General features: G+C 51.4%; 1 protein-coding gene across 4 annotated transcripts in view; it reads left to right on the forward strand.

Annotated features, from left to right (window-relative positions):
- The first annotated feature begins 390 nt into the window (after positions 1-390).
- STEAP3 (STEAP3 metalloreductase) overlaps positions 391-20,414 on the forward strand; it is a 51,744-nt gene continuing 31,720 nt past the window's right edge. Inside the window, exon 1 of one of the 4 annotated variants that reach the window (XM_027562301.1) lies at positions 391-548. In XM_027562301.1, the coding sequence (XP_027418102.1) occupies positions 458-548 (91 nt within the window). In that variant the 5' untranslated portion in view covers positions 391-457. Of the gene's footprint in view, positions 549-4,815; positions 5,055-5,875; positions 5,994-20,414 lie in introns of those variants that run through there. The other 3 variants (XM_027562317.1, XM_027562324.1, XM_027562308.1) reach the window with 3 other exon arrangements.

Raw genomic sequence — 20,414 nt, forward strand, 5'->3', positions numbered from 1 at the left:
CTCTTTAGTTCCTCTTCGTTTTCTGCCATAAGGGTGATGTTATCTTCATATCTGAAGTTATTGATATTTCTCCTGGAAATCTTGATTCCAGCTTGTGTTTATCCAGTCCTGCATTTCATATGATGTACTCTGCATATAAGTTAAATAGGTGGTGGAACTTCAAAAATGTCACTTCCTTACCCTCCTACCCTCCTCCCTTTTGGAGCCAATACCCAGGAAGCAGAGAATTAGGCAGGATGAAAACATTCCCAGGCCTGGAAGGAAGGCTTATCTAGCTACTGACCACAGTGCATGTACAGATAACCCTGAGGTCAGTGACCCCACCTAGGCCAGGAGAGGCTCTGACACCGCTGCGCTTGAGCAGTCTGGGCTAACTCCACACTCCGCCCACACTGAGCTGAGTGAGCTGAGTGAGCCCTGGCCACCAGGCTCGGGCCCAGGGGAGAAGGAGCAGCACATGGAGAGTGGGCAGCTGGTGAGCAGAGCCCCTGCTCCAGGCTGCGGTAAGTCCCTTGACATGGAGGACAGCCCCTTGCACCCCCAATCAGGTGAGTTGGGCACAAATGGGGAGGGAGAAAGCAGGAAGGAGCATAGTATGGGTGTCACTGAATCCCACTACTGACGCCCCAGTGCCGCCTAGCTGGTCGAGCTTTCTTTTCTTAGTAACTTTGGGCAGACTCATCTGTCTCCCAATCCTTCCACCTTCTCAAAAATCCAGCAGAGGATGGGAATGAAAGGGTAATGTTTGCCCAGGGAGAAATGAATTTGCCATTGTAACAAACAGATGTTACCTATTTATTTTCCTTAAACAATCAGCTTTTTCCAAAAGCAATTTTGAACAGCTTATAAAGAAGAGCTTCACAATAAGGTTAATAGTAAATAAGACTTGGGAAATCATGCTGCTGCTGCTAAGTCACTTGAGTCATGTCCAACTCTGTGTGACCCCACAGACGGCAGCCCACCAGGCTCCCCCGTCCCTGGGATTCTCCAGGCAAGAACACCAGCTGAGCTACTTTAAATTCTACTTTAAAGCCCATGGTGGGCTGGGGTAAAAATAAAGTAGAACTTAAGGTAGCTCGGCTGGTAAAGAATCCGCCTGCAGTGCAGGAGACCCCGTTTCAATTCCTGGGTCGGGAAGATCTGTGGAAAAGGAATAGGCTACCCACTCCAGTATTCTAGCCTGGAGAATTCCATGGACTGTACAGTCCATAGGGTTGCAGAGTCAGACACAACTGAGTGACTTTCATTAAATATATTTAGTAAAGATAAGATAAGCATGAATACGGGTCTGAGTATCCTAGTGTCCATGGTAAAAAGGGAAATAGGATCAGCAACTGGAAAGGAAGATGCATACTAGTCTTATATTTTTTTCCTAGAGCTTTATATAATAGGCATTGAGCATTGTGAGAAACAGGTCATTTACTTCATATTTCTAAAAATTCAGAAGCAGATGAAATCAGGCTATTTGGCTCATAAGAGCCTTTGAGAGAGCAAAGGGAATGGTATTAAAATACCATCCCATTAAGGTGAATGCATTCCAATATAGGTTTCTGATGGTCAGATTGGCCTGGGTGTTCAGCGAGTTGTCCCTTTCCTCATCTGTGCTGTAGACCCACATTTCTCAAACTTTAATATGCATGCAATCTCCAGCAAGTCTTTTGAAAATGCCTTTCTGATTTAGATCTGGGGTGGGTAGTTCTAAAAAACTCCCAGGGTACCACGTGTACCATACTTGGAGCAAGGAGCTAAAAGCCCAGACTTCTCTAGCTGTGCACCTATGCGGTTCCCCCAGCTGAAAGTAATGCAGTGCTGCCATGGTTCCCACTGACCACAGATGTCCAGCCCCAAGCCATGAATCCCGACGCACACAGAGACTAAGTGCCTACCATGTGTCCGAGCGCCCTTAGCAAAATGGCTGTTCCTGCCCACCCTTCCCCTAGTCTTGGATGTGCCCACCCCTCCCCCTAAAAGCACCTGCCTCTAGAACCTTGTTCATGCTCTTGTGCTGCCACAGTTAAATCTCTTGTGGATACAGTCTCTCGTTCCACTGAACTCAGAGAGCTTTTCCTCTGGAGAGAGCTCATGTTGCAATAGAGGACTAGAAGGAGGGCAAGACTTACACCAGAGTGCCAAGCCCTGGGTGCAGGGGCAGAGGGTTGAGGGCCCTGTTAGTCACACCTTATAATGCCTTACAATATTGGCTTGAAATAATCCATGACATGAAAGAGACTGTAAGCTTAAACCCTGAGCACACTTCTGCAGCTTGCCTCCCCTTCCAGCACCTGTCCCCCACAGCCCACCCCACCCCATGCCTGTGACCACTGCCTCACCTCTGGGTGGTTCCAACAAAGCTTTATCCACAGGGTCATCATGGAAGAAGACACAACCCCTCCATTTTCCCTTGAAATCGCTTCCCTAAGTTGCAGTCCCACTCCCTCCCTCACAGAAGGAAGCAGTTCCCTGTGCCCAGAGGCTTGGTTTGGGGAGTCTCACCTTGCCTGGGCTGGGCAGTGGAGGGCAGGACACCTTTTCTGGGGCTGCAGCCCAGCCTGAGCACATCTAGGTCCAGGTGGCCTGGCTCCCAGCCAGGCTGTCAGAATACATCTGGCACACGGCTTCTAGTGACCGTCTTGATTTAGTAGTCAATTAGAGTATTTATTTTGTGAAATGGATGTGTTTTGTCCGAGCTTATAAGTGCTGGATCAATCCAAGAAGCTGAGTCTGAACTATGTCCTTCTCTCTGGGCCAAGTAGGAGATAAACCTAGATTCTCTTCCCGGATACTCTCATCTTCTAAGCCAAAGGAGTAGCCTTGTCTGCAGGAAAAAGAGCAATCTCAGGAGACTGACATGCAGGGGCTCCATATCCAGATATCCACCATCACATGTGCTGAGCACCTCCTGTGTGCCTGCAGTGCCAGCTCTGGGGCAAGCAAAGGAGGAGACCAGATGTGGGGGGAGTCCTAGGCGAAGCTTCTCGGAGATGCTGGGAGGTGCAGAAGGTTGAGAATGGCCAAGCATTCATTCAATAACTGTTTACAGGGCACCGACTATGTGCCAGGCTCTGATCCAGGCACTGGGAATACAGAAGTGAAAGAGGCAGATAAAACTCCCTGCCCTGAAGGAGCTTCCATTTCTGTGGGAGCAGAACATTAATGAACAGCAAACAGAGAAGGTGTGTCTTATAGTGAGTTAGAAGGAGAAAAAAGGGCTTTCCTGGTGGTTCAGTGGTAAAGAATCTGCCTGCCAATGCAGGAGACATGGGTTCAATCCCTGGGCTGGGAAGATCCCCTGGAGTAGAAAATGGCATGGGATTATTCTTGCCTGAATAATCCCATGAACAGAGGAGCCTGGCGGGCTACAATCCATGGGGTCACAAAGAGTCAGACACGACTAAGTGACTAACACACACTAGAAGGAGAAAAAGGCTAAGTGAAAAGAAATAGGGCAGGGTACCCAGATGAGGGATGCAGATAACTGGGTGAGTCTCACAGAGGTGATGTTATTTCTCAAGGATCCAAAGGAGGGAGGGAGAAGGCCAGTGTGGCAGGGCTGAGTGATAGCAAAGAGAAGGGAGCCGGAGACAAGGTCCTGCTGGGCCTGGTCGCCATAGAAAGGACTTTACTTTGACTCTCAGAGACCAGGGAGCCAGGGGCAAGTTCTGAGCGAAGGAGTAACACAATCTGACAAACGTCTCCGAAGGATGGCTCCAGCCACTCTGCCCTTGGCCTAGCCATGGACACGAGTCTGGCACAGAGGAGGTGCTCGACCAGTGTCAGGGCACCATCCTCCCCCCGGCTCAGGAGATGGCACATCTGCTTCCCGGAGTTGGGCTCCAGGAAACACTGATTCAGCTCTCAGCCACACTAGGCCCCACGTCAGGTGAGACAGACAGGCCAAGCATCAAAGGCCAGTGGCGTGGATGGTGCTCTGTCCACCAAGGTGCTTGGCCTCAGCAGGGTGTTCACCTCTCTCCCTCCCTGTGCCTTTCAGGCCCCTCATTGTTCTCTTGTACAAGTTCATGCTCCACTAGGACATTCCTCTGTGTATCTCTGCTGCTCCAGCCTTTGCCCTCTCTCCAACTCATGGGGAGCCCCTCAGAGGCCTACCAGGACTCTTTGGAAGGATGCTAGATAGATCCTTTGAGAATATTGGAAGACCTCTCCACATCTCTGTTTCCCAAGCTACATCTCCTTGTGCTCCAACTCCTCTGGAGTAACAGGAAGGGTGCTCAGAGACCCTCATCAGACAGAAGATATTTAAAGAGCACCTACTGTGTGCAGGGCACCATGTGAGGGGCACCAAAGAAGGCTACCTGCTCATTCCTGTTTCCCCAAAGTCACTGCAGAGGCAACCTCCCGTCCTAGGGCCAGAACCAGGCATGGGGCAACTATGTCCCCAGCACTTGGAATACTGTGATATGGTGCGGTTCCCTGAGTGTGGAATGCACAAAGGACCTATGAGAACTGCCTCCAGAGCTCAGAGAGGATGTTTTCCTGGGGCAGGGTGAGACAGGAGGTGGGAGAGAAGCCGGGCCTCAGGGTCTGGCAGAGTGGAGAGCTGGGGTGGGTGGGTATTTTATGCAAGAGGAAACCTGTGGAAGTGAGAAAGCACAAGATGCTGGTGAAGCGAGAGGACAAAGAAAAGGACTCTCACCCCACCACCTGGCCAGAGCTCTGCCTCTCCCCCTCATCGTGCTCCCTGAGGTCTAGTTGTGGGGCCATTCTTGAGGCCCAGCCCCCTGCCTTTCTGGTTTCTGGGTTCAGATGGTCCCTCCCTAGGACTTATCTCCCCAGAACAGCTTGGGATCCTGGAGTATTTTGAAGCTCTTTATCAAGGGCTGGCAGAATATGTCCTAAAGGACTAATCCAGAGAGAGTCCCAGGGGTCAGGCAACCCCCAGTCAGCCTCCCAGAAGATGTGTGACATTGGTGCCCCACAACGATCAGAGCCCCTGTGTCCTCACCTGTGGAAGGAGAGGAATGGTGGTCAGCAGCACATGATGTGAGACTGCAGGTGAGAAAGGGCTTCAGATGACAGCGCACAGCTCTAGAAAGGTACCTGAAAGATACCCCCACCTTATACCTGACTCACGGCTGTGCTGGGAGGCCACCATCATGGGGGAGTGGAGGACAACGCCCAGGGCTAAAGGCCATCTGTCTCAGGGTAGGGTGGTAGTTTCAAGCCTAGAAAGTCTAGATGAGGAGACTAGGGCCCTCCCAAGGGCCCTCCCCCAGTTCCCAGGCCCTGGAAGTGAGGACTCTGAAGAAGGGTCAGAGGTCTGCGCTAAGGGTAGACCAGGAACAGAGGAGCAATGGAAGCACAGAGGCCTGGATGCAGCCTAGTGGAGAAGGGGGCCTCTGCTGCTGCTTCCCTTGCAGGATGGAAGGAAGCCAGGTTGAACTGGTACCTTGCATCTTCCCACCTGTGTGAACTTGGCCTGCCACTTAACCTGGCATTATGAAATGGACGTGGCTTTGAGGTGTCCCTCGGATGAAGGGAGCCAGCTGGTCCCAGAAGTTACCAGATGCCCTGCTTGTCCTGGTTAAGAGTTGCCCACTTTAATGGGGGAGATAGAGGTGTTCTTGCCTGGAGAATCCCAGGGACGGGGGAGCCTGGTGGGCGGCCGTCTATGGAGTCGCATAGAGTCGACTGAAGCGACTTAGCAGCAGCAGCAGCAGCATAGAGGTGTAGTTCCGGAAGTTTAGGAACATTAGGCCGGGGGAGGGGAGGGTCGTTTGTCCCTGCGGCCCACCACCACTGCTGGTGCCGCAGGGTGGGATCGAGGACCCTGCAGCTCCCCGATTGCGGTCCCGGGGGAGGTGGCCAAGCCGGATAAGCAGCAGCAGCCGGCAGGCGGGCGGCCTCCTCCCGCACAGGTCCGGCCCCGCGGGCGGGCGGGGCACCGAGAGAGGAGGAGCCTCCGGGCCGGGCCACCGCCTCCGCCGCCGCGGACCTTCTGCTGCCGCCGCTTGGAGCAGCGGCGGGCCTAAAAGGTGAGTGACCCCTCGCCCAGGTCGCCGCGGGGCTGCGCCCTGCCAGGGACCCCGGCCCCGGAGGCTGCCCCGTAGCCTCCTGCGCCTGAGCCGCCCCACGCATGCAGGAAACCTGGGCGACTGGGACCCAGCCACGTGTGCCCGGCGGCAGCGAACCCGGGTCCTGGGTCCTCCACTCCCTGTGTGCCTTCCTCCCCAACCTCGTGCGCCACCCGAGGTGGGCAGGGCCGGGTGCTCGCAGCGCAGGGGCGGGACTGAAGGGACCTAGCTAATTCCCCGGGATGCTGTGTCCCTCGCCCCACCCCGCGGACCCGCCGAGTCCACAGGTCCCGCGTTCCCCGCTGCCCCTGCCCGCGGTCTCAGGGGAGCGCCCGAGCGATGGGCGGGATCTTCTCTCCAGGGCTCCCAGCCCTGTGCCTGCCCCGGGCGGGGCAGGCGGCAGGGGCGGGGGCTCCCGACCTTGACCGGGAAGAGGCTGGGCTGACCAGTGTCCTCTGCCCGCGGAGCTCTTGCCTGGCAAACTTACCGGTTTCCCCGAAATTGGGGGGGCAGGCTGCCCAGAGAGGCGTGGTTGGAACTTTGCTCACTCTGGGTTAGATGAAGGGGAGGGTACGACGAGTTAGTATGTCCTCTGAGGACCAGGAGGCTGGGTCCTCAGGGAAAATGCAGACAAGTCTTGTTGGAGCCCTGGCAGAGGACTCTGGGGAGAGGCCTCAGAGGTTTCCAATGCCGCCTCTGAGACACAGGCTGCAGATATGGATCCTGGAAATACAGGGAAGTGTTTCTGTCCACCAGAGTCCAGTGATGATATGATTAATAGCAGACATTTATTGTGCACACCTGAATTCTTGCTTTGCACACAGTATTCCAGTTAATCCTCAGTAGGGAAAGGCACCATTATTATCTCATTTAAGATGGGGAAACTGAGCCTCAGGTAGCATGGGTGTTTTATAAGGATGCTGCTGCTAAGTCGCTTCAGTCGTGTCCGACTCTGTGCGAACCCACAGAGGGCAGCCCACCAGGCTCCCCTGTCCCTGGGATTCTCCAGGCAAGAACACTGGAGTGGGTTACCATTTCCTTCTCCAATGAATGAAAGTGAAAAGTGAAAGTGAAGTTGTTCAGTCATGTCCGACTCCTAGCGACCCCATGGACTGCAGCCTACCAGGCTCCTCCGTCCATGGGATTTTCCAGGCAAGAGTACTGGAGTGGGGTGCCATACAAGTACTAAGTTGCAAAAGTAGGATTTGTACACAGATTTATCTGACTTGAGAGCCGAGAGGGTGCTACTACTTGGAGAGATACGTCATGCTCTCCGAGGATTGTGGCAGCCTGAAGAATCCCAGGCTAGGGGCCAGAAAATCCACAAGACCAAAGAATTTTACCTGGGTGTGAACCTCAGTCACCTGCATGGTTTCTTAAAAATACAGATACCTATGTCTTCCTTGTTGGCTCAGTGGTAAAGAATCCACCTGCCAATGAAGGAGACATGGGTTCAATCCCTGGGTTGGGAAGATCCCCTGAAGAAGGAAATGGCAACCCACTCTAGTATTCTTGCCTGGGAAATCCCACGGACAGAAAAGCCTGGCAGGCTACAGTCCATGGGGTTGCAAAAGAGTCAGACATGACTAAGTGACTAAACAACAACAAGGTCCTACCCACAGCAGGCCGAGTCCAATTTTGCAGAGTGAACCCCCCTAGCATCTAGTCAGGAGTGCCTGGAGGGCTAAGACCGTATCTAAGTCATCTCTACCGTCATCTGTATCCCCAGTGGCCTCCAGAGGGGCCAGCTTGGAGCAGGTGCTTTTGTTACCGAGTACAAGTTCACTCTTCTCTCCACACAACATGCCAATTAACCGAGAGATGAGGTGTTGAGGCAAGGAATACGACTTTATTTGGAAAGCTGGCTGACCGAGAAGATGGCAGACTAATATCTCCAAAAAACCATCTTGTGGGGTCTGGGTGCTAGGTTCTTTTATAGAACCAGAGAGAGAAGCAGTGAGGAACTAAGGCAAAAAAGCAGAATAGAGGCAATGAGGAAGTAAAGTAAAAAAGGCCATCAGTCTTGCAAAACATCTCTGGGAATGGCCAGCCTTGGGAAAGGGATATGCTATTCTCGTCTTTCTTACAGCCGTTCACTGGTGGACAGGTTCAGATTATCTCCTAGGAGCTGAATAAGGGCGCTTTAGATTAATAGTCAGGTAGAGGGACAGGGTTCTCTGAGGCAGGCCCTAACGTATGATTATAATAACAAAAGCGATGAAAAGCAAGTCAAAGAAATAGATCCAACATGGAGTCAATTGACTCTCCCCTACAACACTTAAGCGATGTCTGATGGATGAATGGACTTCGTGGGGCAGGGGCTATCACTGGGATAGAAAAGTTTTCCTGAAGGAGACCTTGAATGATGGACAAGTGACCTCAGCCAGGCCTGGGGGAGGAAGGCCTGGAGTTGGCATGTGGTGACCCTGGCCTCAGAGTTTGCAGGGAGCTCCCTGCAAACAGACCAGGCCACTTGTTCATTGGAGGGTTGGACAGACGGCCTCAAGCTTGTTGAGCTCCTCAGGACCAGGCCTGGTCACACTGGGACCATAGGTATGCCCTCTTTGGACTAGAGATGCCAAACAGATGAACTCCTCTCCCCTCCAAGTTTTCTTTCCTTAACTCAGGGCCCTTCCCTTGCAGGATATATCAGAGTGTTGGGCAGGGCTTCAGAGAGTTAAAAGGGGAAATGTTAGGACTAAAGTCCATAGCTGCAAACCTGAACAGTGGAGTGGCTGACTGCAGAGGAGGGTGCCTGCCTTCACAGTCATCACAGCCCTTTACCATGTGGCCTAAAGCACGGCCTCCGTTCTCTGAACCTGTTTCATCTACAAGACCTTGCTAAGGGCTTGGGACCTGATATTCCTATAAAACAGGAACAATAATGCCTGCTGGGGGAGGATGCCCTGTGTGATGGTGCTGAGGTTTAGGACTACAATAAATATCAGACCCCTTCCCATTCTCCCAGGGTTTGAGTGAAAAGCAGCTGGGAACCTTACAGGCTCATTGCTCCTCTTGTCTGAACCCCTCAGTTCACTAGGGCATGGCCTCCGTGGTCCCCTTCTCTGTTGCAGACCTGGTCTTGAGCCCAGGTCTCAATCTAGTTTGGGTTATAGAACTTGGAGGTGGGAAGGCAAGGGGTGGGGACAAGGCACACTAGGTGGTTTTCAAACATTTGGCTACAGAAGGCTCACTTCCTCCTATCTGTGCCCCAGAGCTGGGGCCACCTACCTGTCCAACCTGATCTGCCGTTCCCAGGCCTCTGCATGTCAGCCCTTCATGCCTTGGCATACAGTGAGCACCACTTCATACCTGAAATACGATCGTCATCGTCAGTGAATAGTCAGCTCCCCACGTGCCAAGCATGTTATAGGTGTGAGCACACTTGAACCTTCCAACTGTCCTGTGAAATAGACAGTGCTGTTCTCCCAGCCTTATGACTTTCCCAAGAACGCATGAGACTCCATTCTTTTGAACCACTGACTATAACTACTTATCCAAATTTTGCCTAATTGTTTCTTCATTCAACATCTACTGAGCACTAACTTGGTGTCAGGCACTCAGGACCTGGTTTGAGTCCCACTTCTAGCAGGATGAGTGTAGGTTGTCATTTATAGTCACAGGAAAACCAACACCCTCCACTTATCTCTGAATATGAGTGGGAGAACTGAGGCCCAGGTTCCACAGCTAATGGGAGGGAGCCAGGATTCCAAACCAGAGATGGCTTCTCCCTGAGCTGGAGGTATTGACCACTGCCCTGGCCGGATCAGTGGCTGCAAATTTATGCAGAATCATAAACCCCTGCATTGTCTCTTCAACCCAGAGCAAAAGATTTCCCCTGTCCTCAGGCATGGAACACTGTCACTGGAGAATTACCTGACACTCAACTCTTTCCAATCAGTCTGTCCTCATCAGTCACCATTGTCATCTGGCAAAGCCTGCAACAGGTGAGCCCTAATTGGCCTGCAATCAGGCAGTAACTTCTCACTTCCTCTTCTGCTTAATGAGATCCAGGTGGGGTCAAAGCACAGCACATTTTTAAGCCTTTTAGAGCTATCCAATTAGGAGATTAAACTGTGAAAAATGCAGTCTCAAAACTATCAAATGAGTCCAGGTAAATGTAAAGGAGTTTATGGACTGGTGAATGGGCCTCCTAAGTCTTCCGTGGGGAGTAGGCTGTCTTGGTTCAAGTGCAGACAGCATGTTTCCCAGAGCCTGTGTGCCGTCTGTGATGGGAGGACCCATGATTGTAGCAACCAGTGCTTCTGGTGGCTGTCAGGCTGTGGAAAGGGGAGGCCTGTGATTTGACTGGTGGGCTTGGGGAGGTGACAGCATGCCCTGCTGTTGGGGTGAAGGTCTCTCTGAAGATGAGTCATTCAGAGTTGACAGCTGAGAATGTTAAGGGGCTTCAGGTGGCCCTGTGAGATGGGCCCTCCAGGTAGATTTTGTGAAAGACAGGCTAGCCAAATACAGTGCCTGTGGAGTCACCCCAATGGACCTTTTGAATCAAACAGGTCTGTGCCAAGCCCAGGTGCCCAGCCAGATGTGTACATGGGTCAGTATTGCACAGATACGGTGGGGTGGGGGTCTGCCAAATGAACCATAACCTGGTGTGGGGCTGAGCCTCTCCTGGAGGTCAGAGCAGGCCCTTTGTGGCTGTGTATAGAGATGGCTCCACACTGGCTGGAAATCAGGTGGCGCCTGGAATTTTTAGGGAAGAAACAAGACATGCTGAGCCAGGTGGCCAAGGGTTATGATGAGAGTTCAGGGGGTTCGATCTGGGAAAGCCCTGCCCTCCTGATGTTCCTAGATTAGAAGGCTGGAGGCTGGAGATCTGACTGCTCTGTGAGTTCTGGCTTGGTGGCCTTTGTCCTCTCGTAATTTTGCTGTGGACTTCCTTTGTGGCTCAAATGGTAAAGAATCTGCCTGCAATGCAGGAGATGGGGGTTTCACCCCTGGGTCAGAAAGATCCCCTGGAGAAGGAAATGATAACCTGCTCCAGTATTCTTGCCTGGGAAATCTCATAGACAGAGGAACCTGGCGGGCTACAGTCCATGGAGTCACAAAGAGTTAGACATGACAGAGCGACTAATCAACAACAAAGTTTTGCTACAGCTCTTCTAGAACATCCTGCTCTGGCATGGCTCTGTGTGACATGTGAAGGGAGGGGGAATCACAAGATGGGGGGAGCTCAGGACACAACTAGGGGCTTGGGGAGAACCCCAGGGGGCAGGGCATCACGGCTGGAACCATGGGGGTGCTGCTCATGCCTGGAGGGTTTGCTTTCAGAAGGAAGTGTGGTTTCCTGACAGGGCAGCTTCTCCAAGGGGCTGTGTAGGTTCACAGGACTGGAGAGCCCTCAAGGAACTTACCGTCGACTGGGAAGCCAAATGAGGATACAAAATGCTCCTAGGCAGCGGAAGGGAAAGAGTCCAGGGCTGCATGTGGGCGGTGGCCTACAGCAGAACACAGGCCATGCATACAAAATAACAGTTCTAAGATGTACATTTGGGAGCTTTCATGCTTACTGTCTTACTTAACCATCAGAACAGAGAAGGAAAGTAGCCTGCCCAAGGTCACATAGCTGGTACACGGTCAAACCTGAATTCACACCTAGATCTGTCTAACTAGATCCCCCATGAAGACAGCTGCTTCTGTATTCAGAATGAGGGAGATGGGTCGGGGGCTGTGGCGGGGTGGGTGCCTTGCATGCCCAAGGGCTCAGGCTAGATCTTCAGGGAAGAGGAGTGTCAATGGACAGAAGGAAGTCAAGACTTCAGGTGGAGGTGACGGTACTGGCAGAAGAGGGGGGCAGCGGGGACTGGAAGGAGGGGTGGCAGATGAGTTGAGCAGGGGAAAGCCAGTCTGTGCATTGCTGGTCTAGGCTGGACTCTGGAAACATTCCACAATGCCTCTCCATGCCTGCCCACAGGGTGAGACAGAGGAGCCCTAGCAGAGAACCATGCAGGCCCTGACCTGTTGCTGGCAATGAGTAAACCTGTCTGGAAACCAGGGTGTGTATTCTGGTCATCAAAGGCCCAGATGCCCATGGTTCCTCAGAGCTAGTTTCCCAAAATCACCAGTTTTCCAACAATTTGAAAACAATCAAAAGTACTTGTCGTAAGACTGAACTTGGCATAGTTTACTTCAATGATACAAAAGCTTCCACACCTCTGGCCTCCCCCTGTGCTGCTGGTGCGGCCTGGCCTCCAGGGTCACTGCACAGACAGGCCTTCCCCATCCAGGCTATGTCCTCTGGACACTATTGTCTTTCTGTTCGTCCTTCTGTCTGTCTCTCTGTCTGTCTCCCCACTGGAGAGAGACACCAACTAGCTAGTAAAGATGACTGTGAAGACTTGTTGGCACCGAATGTAGAGAGAATTAGCACTAAGCCAATGACAACCACAGTGATTGCAATAAATTACCCCCTGCAGCAATTGGTAAATTGCCATTTTCTGCAGCCATTATGTTTGGCTTTGTATCTGAGAAGTAAAGGCATCTCTCTCTCTCTCTCTCTCACACACACACTCACTCCTGTGGTGAGGCAGTCTGCCCTGCGTTGGATGACATTTATTCATTTTATGTATCCTGGGTTCTGCTGGCTGTCCTGCCTCAGTTCCTGTAGCAAAGAGACTTGAGTCTGAGCCACTAATTATCACCAGTGAGGTTTCCTCCCTAAACAGGAAGTATCAGGCCAGAGCCACTCGCTTGCAGTGCACTCTGAAACCAAGCATCAGTCACTATCCCGTTCACTCCCTGCAGCCAGGAACCAGAGTGCAGGCTGAGGCAGTGGCAGCCCAGCTGTCCAAGCCCCTGGCAGTCCCATGCCTTCTGAGCATCTGCCTGAGTTCTGTGTTCCAAGCCAAAGTCAGGCAGCTTACGGGTCAGGGGGAGACTCCAGGAAGAACGGGTGGCCAGATCACAGTGGGGCTGTCAGGGGACGCATGCGTCAGATCCTCGCATCGGCCTGTGTGGGTGAGTCTGGTTATAGGGTGCAGAGCCACATGGCCTGGGCAGCATGTGGGGCCCTCTCTCCAGCCCCTCCAATCCTGGGCTGCTTGAGTGTACCCCAGCATCTCGGGGAGCCCCTGTTTTAGAACTGGCACCAAAGAGTATCATCTGGTGATCTTGCCAAAATGGGAAATCTTATCTGCACATTAAGTCATAAACCTTTTCAAAGTAAAGGGTTCAAGGATTTATCACACACAGTGCCTTCAGTTAATGTGAGCACTGGCTTTGTGGGCTCTGGTGTGTTAAAAAAAAAAAAAAGGTTAATGTTTATGATATATTTTTGTGGAAGGCAGGTCCATTTGGGAATTGTAAATTTTACTTATTAGTAACCACTTCTGGGTTGCTTTATCAGAGAACTGCTGCTGTAAGTAGTCCAACCGGATTTTTTTAGAATGTTTCAAAAATCTAAATGTTTGTAAAAAGCCCTATAAATTTTTCATTCACTTCTGTTTTGCAGGCAGTGTGGTGATAAACCTCTCTTTTCTGTCCAACCAAACTTGCATATATGTCTTTGTGTGTGTACAGGGTTGTGTGTGCACGCATGTGCACGCACTCCTGCTTTCTGTTATTCTCTTCTGTAGGAACTTCTCAGCCTTCCTTTTAAAAATATAATGATTTTTTAATGATGTCTAAATAATGATTCCAGGCAGTATTACAAGAAATCTAACAGTAAAATGTTTGTTAGAGTCCATCAGAAAGGGAAAATGCCCTCAGAAAAAAAATAGAAACGCACCAATTAGATGTGTGTGTCTGTGACCCAGCTTTTAAACCTGTACTTGAGATGGCATCTTCTATGCTGTCTCCTGTCAGGTCAGCTGTGGGGGTTTGGGGGGGCGGGCAACTGGACACAGGTAGACTCTCCTTCTTGCCCCCTGGACCCCTCAACCTGAGATCAGGGAGGGAGGGCCAGTGCTGCTGTGGTTTAGAATCTAGGACAGAGGGCAGCCCTGGATCCGCAGAAACAACTTGAGAATGAGGTTGGAAAGTATGGGTTTGGGCAGCTCAGCTGGGCAGAGGGAGAGCAGAGAGGAAGCCAAGCCACCTCAGAGCCCCATGTAGACCAGACGACTGGCTATTACTCACACCCATGTGAATGAGCAGGACTGGACGGGGCTGGGGTAAGAGCCACTTAGGGGCCTTCAGGAAGTCCTGACTTGACGTCAGCTTTCTCATCTGTAAAATGGAAGCAGTGATACCCTGAGTGTACAAGTCCACAGTTAAAGTCTCTCCACTGTGTGAGTCAGACCCCACCTCATCGTTGCTTCTTTGACTCCTGATTGTTGGTGATGTGGCATGTGCCAGACACTTGCTGGGTACTGGGCTGTGACTTCCCAGCTGCATCTCAGTAGGGAAGGGCTGGCGGACCTCATAGCCCTGGGGAGACCCAGATTTCTACATGCCGTGGCTTTAGGGGCAGTCATGTGGAGGGAAGAAGGAACTAGGGGACTTCCCTGAAAACCGTATCTATTTGCATAACAAGTAGCCGGCTTTGTACTTATTGTCTCTTTCAGATTTATAAAATGGGAAAGATTTTGTCGGAGGTGTATTCACTTTACCAGACTGGGAAATGTGAATTATTCATATCAAAGTGTATTCATTTTAATATTAACATTAGCACATGGGGAAGGGCGATGGAGATTTAAGGAGGCTAGGAACTCTACCACCATCCACCCCTTGGGCCTCTCAAAGAAAGTTCCTACCATTATATGCTGGTTCCATCCTGTAAGCATGCTGCAGGCAGCCAAGAGGACCAGGGGAGGGAGGTTAATCCTGCCTCGAAGAGGAGGTAGGGTGAGGGCTTCGCAGAGGAATGGCCTTTCTGCTGGACTTTGAATTTTGTCATTTTGAAGGAAAAGACTTTTCAGGCACAAAGATTAAGTCTATGACTTGATCAGGAAAAAGCATAAGGAAGGATGTCCAGAGTCAAGACCATAGGTCAGGTGGGTCTTGATTGGGAAAAGCCAAGGAATTCATCTGCCAGAAGCCACAGCTGTGCCTCACCTGCCCCAGGTACTGTTCCCTGATGGAGAGGGCAGATCGCTCTGAATGGTTGCCACCTCCTGGCTCAGAGATTCATGGACCCTGGAGCCATTGGCCCAGCATCCCTGAAGCCTCCTTCCCTGGGTTTGTCCTTACCAGGCTGCACCCTAATGTGTCTCAGATGTGGTGTTTGATTTCCTACTTTGGCCAGAGTTGCATGAGCTGAACTGCATCATTCTGTTTCTTTGCAGTGTGTGAGTGCAGCTATGCATTGGTCTTCTGTGTTACTAAGTTCATCGAACAGTGAAATGTCTGGCCAGTTCTAACAGTATAAGCAAGCTACAGTAGGACTTCAAAACTCATCATGTGATTTAATCCCCTCTGGGCAGAGGAGGACCCCAGCTAGGTGCTGGGGTGAACAGCCAGGGCTCATTCCCAAGCACACTCTGCCCTCGGGCACAGAATCTAGCAGTTAAGTCATCCAAACCACAAACATTGATTGAGCACCTACATGGTGCTAGGCCCCAGACCAGATGCTAGAGACACAGAAATGAGTCCAAAGCGGCCCCTAGTCTGGCGGGGTGATAAACGAGCAAACCGGTATGTGTGGTCAATGGTAATGTGACAGGAGTGCAGACTGAGTCACGGAGCACAAGGTGCCCCTGTCCTTCAGGGCCCAGGAGGAAGCCAGGAGGTGCTCCCAGGACCTCCCGGACCAGTTCTTTGAGCTCTCAGAGACTTCTAACAAAAGTCAGAGTTCTGTGTGGAGCTGGCCTGTGGCAGGTGGTTGGGATGGAGTGGCGTGACAACCATCCTCACACAGAGCAGTTGGAGAGTGGAGGCTGAGTCCCACTGTCCCTAAGAGTTCAGAGGAAGAGGCCCCTGAGGGTCAGTTTCAGGCACCCCAGAGGCTTTCTGGAGAAGGTGGCCCATCAGCTGGGCAAAGCCAGGAAACATGCATCCCAAACCCAAGAATCTGGCCATGTGAGGCAGGCTGAGCCGCTTGGCCAAAGTCTGGGGACCTGCCCTTTCCCTTCCTCTATCCTCCCCAGGGGCAGGGGAGCCCCCAGGGCCAGGTGGGCCTATTTCTGGATGTGCAAAGGTACATCATGGCAAGGGGAAAGGGTGGAGGCAGCAACCAGCCCCAAGACCCATCTGGCCCCAGGAGTTGCAGCACCAAGTGTCCCTGGAAAGCGAGAAGCCATCCAACCCCCATCGCTGAGGCGGCAGATTTCACTTGCCGCTGCCTGACAGCCTCCAACCTGGCTGGCTTAACCGGTCCATAGGGAGCTGGCTGCCTCCACATGCCAGCACCCTGACCTCACTGGGCAGAGGCAAGTGTTCCTCCCTGGCTCCCACAGTGCTGGGCACGCCCTCATTCAAGCACTTTTCTCCTGGCCATGGGGTGTAGCCGACCTTTCCCCTAAGAGCCTCAAGAGGACAAACCGTCTTTTTAGCCACCTGCCAGAACACCTGGAGAAGGAAATGGCAACCCACTCCAGTATTCTTACCTAGAGAATCCCATGGACAGGGGAGCCTGGTGGGCTGCTGTCCATGGGGTTGCACAGAGTTGGACACAACTGAAGCGACTTAGCAGCAGCAGCAGCCAGAATGCCTGCTAGGTACGCAGTGGGTATTCAGACCAGGGTTGGCAGGACCAACATTTACGTAAAACCACACAGGATGTGCACTGCCCAACTCCAGAGGGCACTGTTCGCATGGATCGCAATGTAAACGGTGCCCCTGGGGTTGTGAGCACAGGGCCCCTTGCTAGCATCTTCCCTGCTTTGCGCCACTGGCCTTGGTGCTGACCACCGGGACTTCCTCCCTCCCCCTCGCAAGCAGCACTGACCACCCTCCTGCCTCTGTGCTGACGGTGGGTAGTGATGAACTGTGCAAGTGAGCATTTCCTCCAGGCCTGGCTGTCAAATCCTAGTGAAAGAATACATGGATATGGATATGACTTCAGGCCATCTGAATTCTTGGTCCTTCAGGAAACTAAGTCTTCTGGGGAGATCACCCCAGTTGATGTGTTGGGGGCTCCTGGGTCCACAGGATCCGTGTGGTCTCCTGGTTTCACTACTCTCTTCTCCCTCAGTGGGAGAGGTGACCCCCTGCAGTGGGCCTGGTGACCCACACACAGTCCGGGGAGGGGGCCATGGGAGCAGTTTGCCTGGAGGGTTCACCTCATTGGCTGAGTGGGCAATACCACTATAGCCTTGACCGCCTTCTCTTTACCAGAAAGAGCCAGCTTTGGGAGGCCAAAGTGTGTGCAGGGATGGGGTGCACCTGGCCCTCAAGACTGAAAGGAGTATAAGAAGAGTTAATGATACCTGGGGTCCTGGGGGTCAGGGAGGCTTAATGAAGGAGTGGCCTAAAGGCTAGGCCTGACTATAAGAATTCAAGGAAGAAGTCAGATCGGAAGTGGTTCTTACATGCAAGTAATTCATTAATTCACTTGCCCCTCACACAGACCTTTTGTGAGCATCTGCTGCAGTGTTTTTAGCCTGTGGTCCTAGGACCAGTAGCATCAAAAATCCTGGGGATGCAGCCCAGCAGTAGGTTTTTGCTTTTGTTTTTGGCCGCGTGGCACTTGGGATCATTTGTTGCAGAGCACGGACTCTCTAGTTGTGGTGTGCAGGCTCAGCAGTGGCAGCTCCTGGGCTTAGTTCCTCCGTGGCATGTGGGATCTTAGTTCCCCTGAGCAGGGATTGAACTCGCGTCCTCTGCTTTGAAAGACTGATTCTTAACCACTGGACCACCAGGGAAGTCCTGCTCAGCAGTATGGTTTCTTTTTTTTTTTAATACATATATAGTTTTATTAATTTGTTTGTTTTTGACCATGCTAGGTCTCTGTTGTTTCCCTGGCTTTTCTGTAGTTGTGGTGTACGGGCTTCTCATTGCAGTGGCTTCTCACTGAGGAGCACAGGCTCTAGGGCTCAGGCTTCAGTAATCACAGCACGTGGGCTCAGTAGTTGTAGTAGAATATGGGCTTAGTTGCTCCATGGCATGTGGGATCTTCCTGGATCGGGGGTTGAAACCCATGTTCCCTGCATTGGCAGGCAGACTCTTCACCATGGAGCCACCAGGGAAGTCCCACCCAGCAGTATGTTTTACCAAGCCCTCCAGATGACTCAAGTGTAGCTCAGGATTGACCTAATACATTCGAGGCACTGGGCTAAGTGCTGGGACTACAGAAGTGAATTTGACTGTTCTTGCCCTTGGAGTCTGGGGAGGACAAAGGCAGGAAAGAGAGATCCTGTCAGTGCAAAAGGGCTGTTCTCAAAGAGCATGAAGGCAGAGTGGCTGCTGGTGGGGTTTGATCTAGGAGCTGGGGTTGCTGGTAAGGGCTGCTGGTGGCCTGTCAACACCAGTGCCTTGAGCTCCATCCCTGGGAGGGAGCCTGGTGCTGAGACTAGCAAAGCCCGGTCCCTTGGTGCCCTGCCCCTGACCACCAGCCTCTCTCCACTGTACCCCTCCCTGCTCAACTACCCCCTGTTACTTCTTCCTAAGCCCCAAAGAGCAGCATGACTTTTCCTCCAATTGTCTTAGTGAGAAGTGTGTGCAGATATCCAGACCATTACCTCAGAGCGTATTTTTAGAAAACTTTAGAGTAAAATTTTCCATTCAGCAGAGAACACCATTTATTGATTTAGGTGCATTTATTTCTGCTTTACACAGATCAAAGGTTTTTAAAAATCCTAGGCAGAGAGGAACAACATGAAACTCATATGAGTTCTAACAGGCTCAGATCGTGGCACTTTGCTACCTCCTATAATCCTTACTATGTTTCATTAAAGTAAGTGACATCACTCCATTGTACAGATGAAGAAACTGAGGCTCAGAGAGGTAAAGTGACTTGCCAAGGCCACCCAGCTCGTAAGTGGTACAGCTGAAATATAACCCCATAACTGCCTGTGTTCTTGCTGGCCCACTTTGCATTTTCCTAAGGTGACTGATCCTGAGTAAATCCAAATGTTTTACAAGACCACACTCTGCTAGGCAACCTCCCAATGACCACTGATGGCTCTCAGGGGCCAATCTTCTGCCTAATTAAGGAAGGGATGAGTTTGGTGGGGAAAGATGAATGTGTTGGACCTAATGCAGGCAGATTGGCAACTGTGTGCTAGTTTCCAGCTGCAGGTCCTTACATAAACCCTCAGCCACTATGAGGAGCCGATGATGCCTGCCTGTCCCCACTCACTGGAACACACGTGCCCTATTCGCTGACCCATCCCAGGAGCTGGTAGGTGAGCCTCAGGCCTTAGCACCCTTCCTTGCAGGCCATCCACCGTGGCTCTGGAACAGCTGTCTGCTGACATGGGGTGGAATGCAGAGAAGTAGTTGTGTGGGCAAAAGCTGCAAGGCCCATTCAGAAGCAAAGAGGACTGTTTAGCCCATGGTATTATCTGCCTTTGGGGCTTCCGAGGTGGCTGAGTGGTGAAGAATCGCCTGCAATGCAGGAGACATGGGGTTGATCCCTGGGTCAGATCCCCTGGAGAAGGAAATGGCAACTCAGTTCAGTATTCTTGCCTAGGAAATTCCATGGACAGAGGAGCCTGGTGAGCTCCAGCCCATGGGGATGCAGAGAGTCAGACACAACTGAGCAACTAAACAACAGCAACCATCTCCCCTACAGCAGTAGTTAATAGTGTTGATTACATAAGCCTCACTTTTCTACATGTCCTGGGGCTTAGAAACCTCAAATTTTGGGAACAACTAGGAGATAACTTGGGAAGGTTGCAGAATCACCAACACTGATGTCACAAAATCCATGCATTAACTCATGAGCAGTCCTTAAACTCTCACCAAAGCATGTTTGCTCTTAGTTTACACATAGTAACAGGCTGTGTAGTGTCTCAGGTTTTTTTGTAACAACTTTATTGAGCTATAATTCGTGTACTATATAATTCATCCATTTAAAGTAAGCCACCCAGTGGTTTTTTAGTATATGCACAGAGCTGTACACCCATCACCACAATCAATTTTAGAACGTTTTCATCACTCCAAAAAGAAACCCTGTACCAGTGAGCAGTCACTCTTCATTTTCCCCAACCCCGTACCCCCCGCCCCCAACCTTAGTTCCTGGCAGCCTCTCATCTACTTTCTGTCTCTGTAGACTTGCCTGTTTCTAGGCATTTCATATAAATGGAATCATACAGTATGTGGCCTTTTGAGACTGGTTCCTTTCATTTAACATAATATTCTCCAAGTTCATAATGTTGTCGTGTGTATTAGTTCTTCATTCCTTTTCACTATGAATGTTATTCCGCTGTGTGCATGAACCACATTTTGTTTATGCATTCATGAGTGGCGGCCATTGGGGTGTTTCCTCTGGGTTTATTGTGAATGTGCTACTGGGAACATTGGTGCACACATTTGTGTGTGTAT

Source organism: Bos indicus x Bos taurus, chromosome 2, assembly GCF_003369695.1.
Source record: "Bos indicus x Bos taurus breed Angus x Brahman F1 hybrid chromosome 2, Bos_hybrid_MaternalHap_v2.0, whole genome shotgun sequence".
Taxonomy (NCBI): Eukaryota; Metazoa; Chordata; class Mammalia; order Artiodactyla; family Bovidae; genus Bos; species Bos indicus x Bos taurus.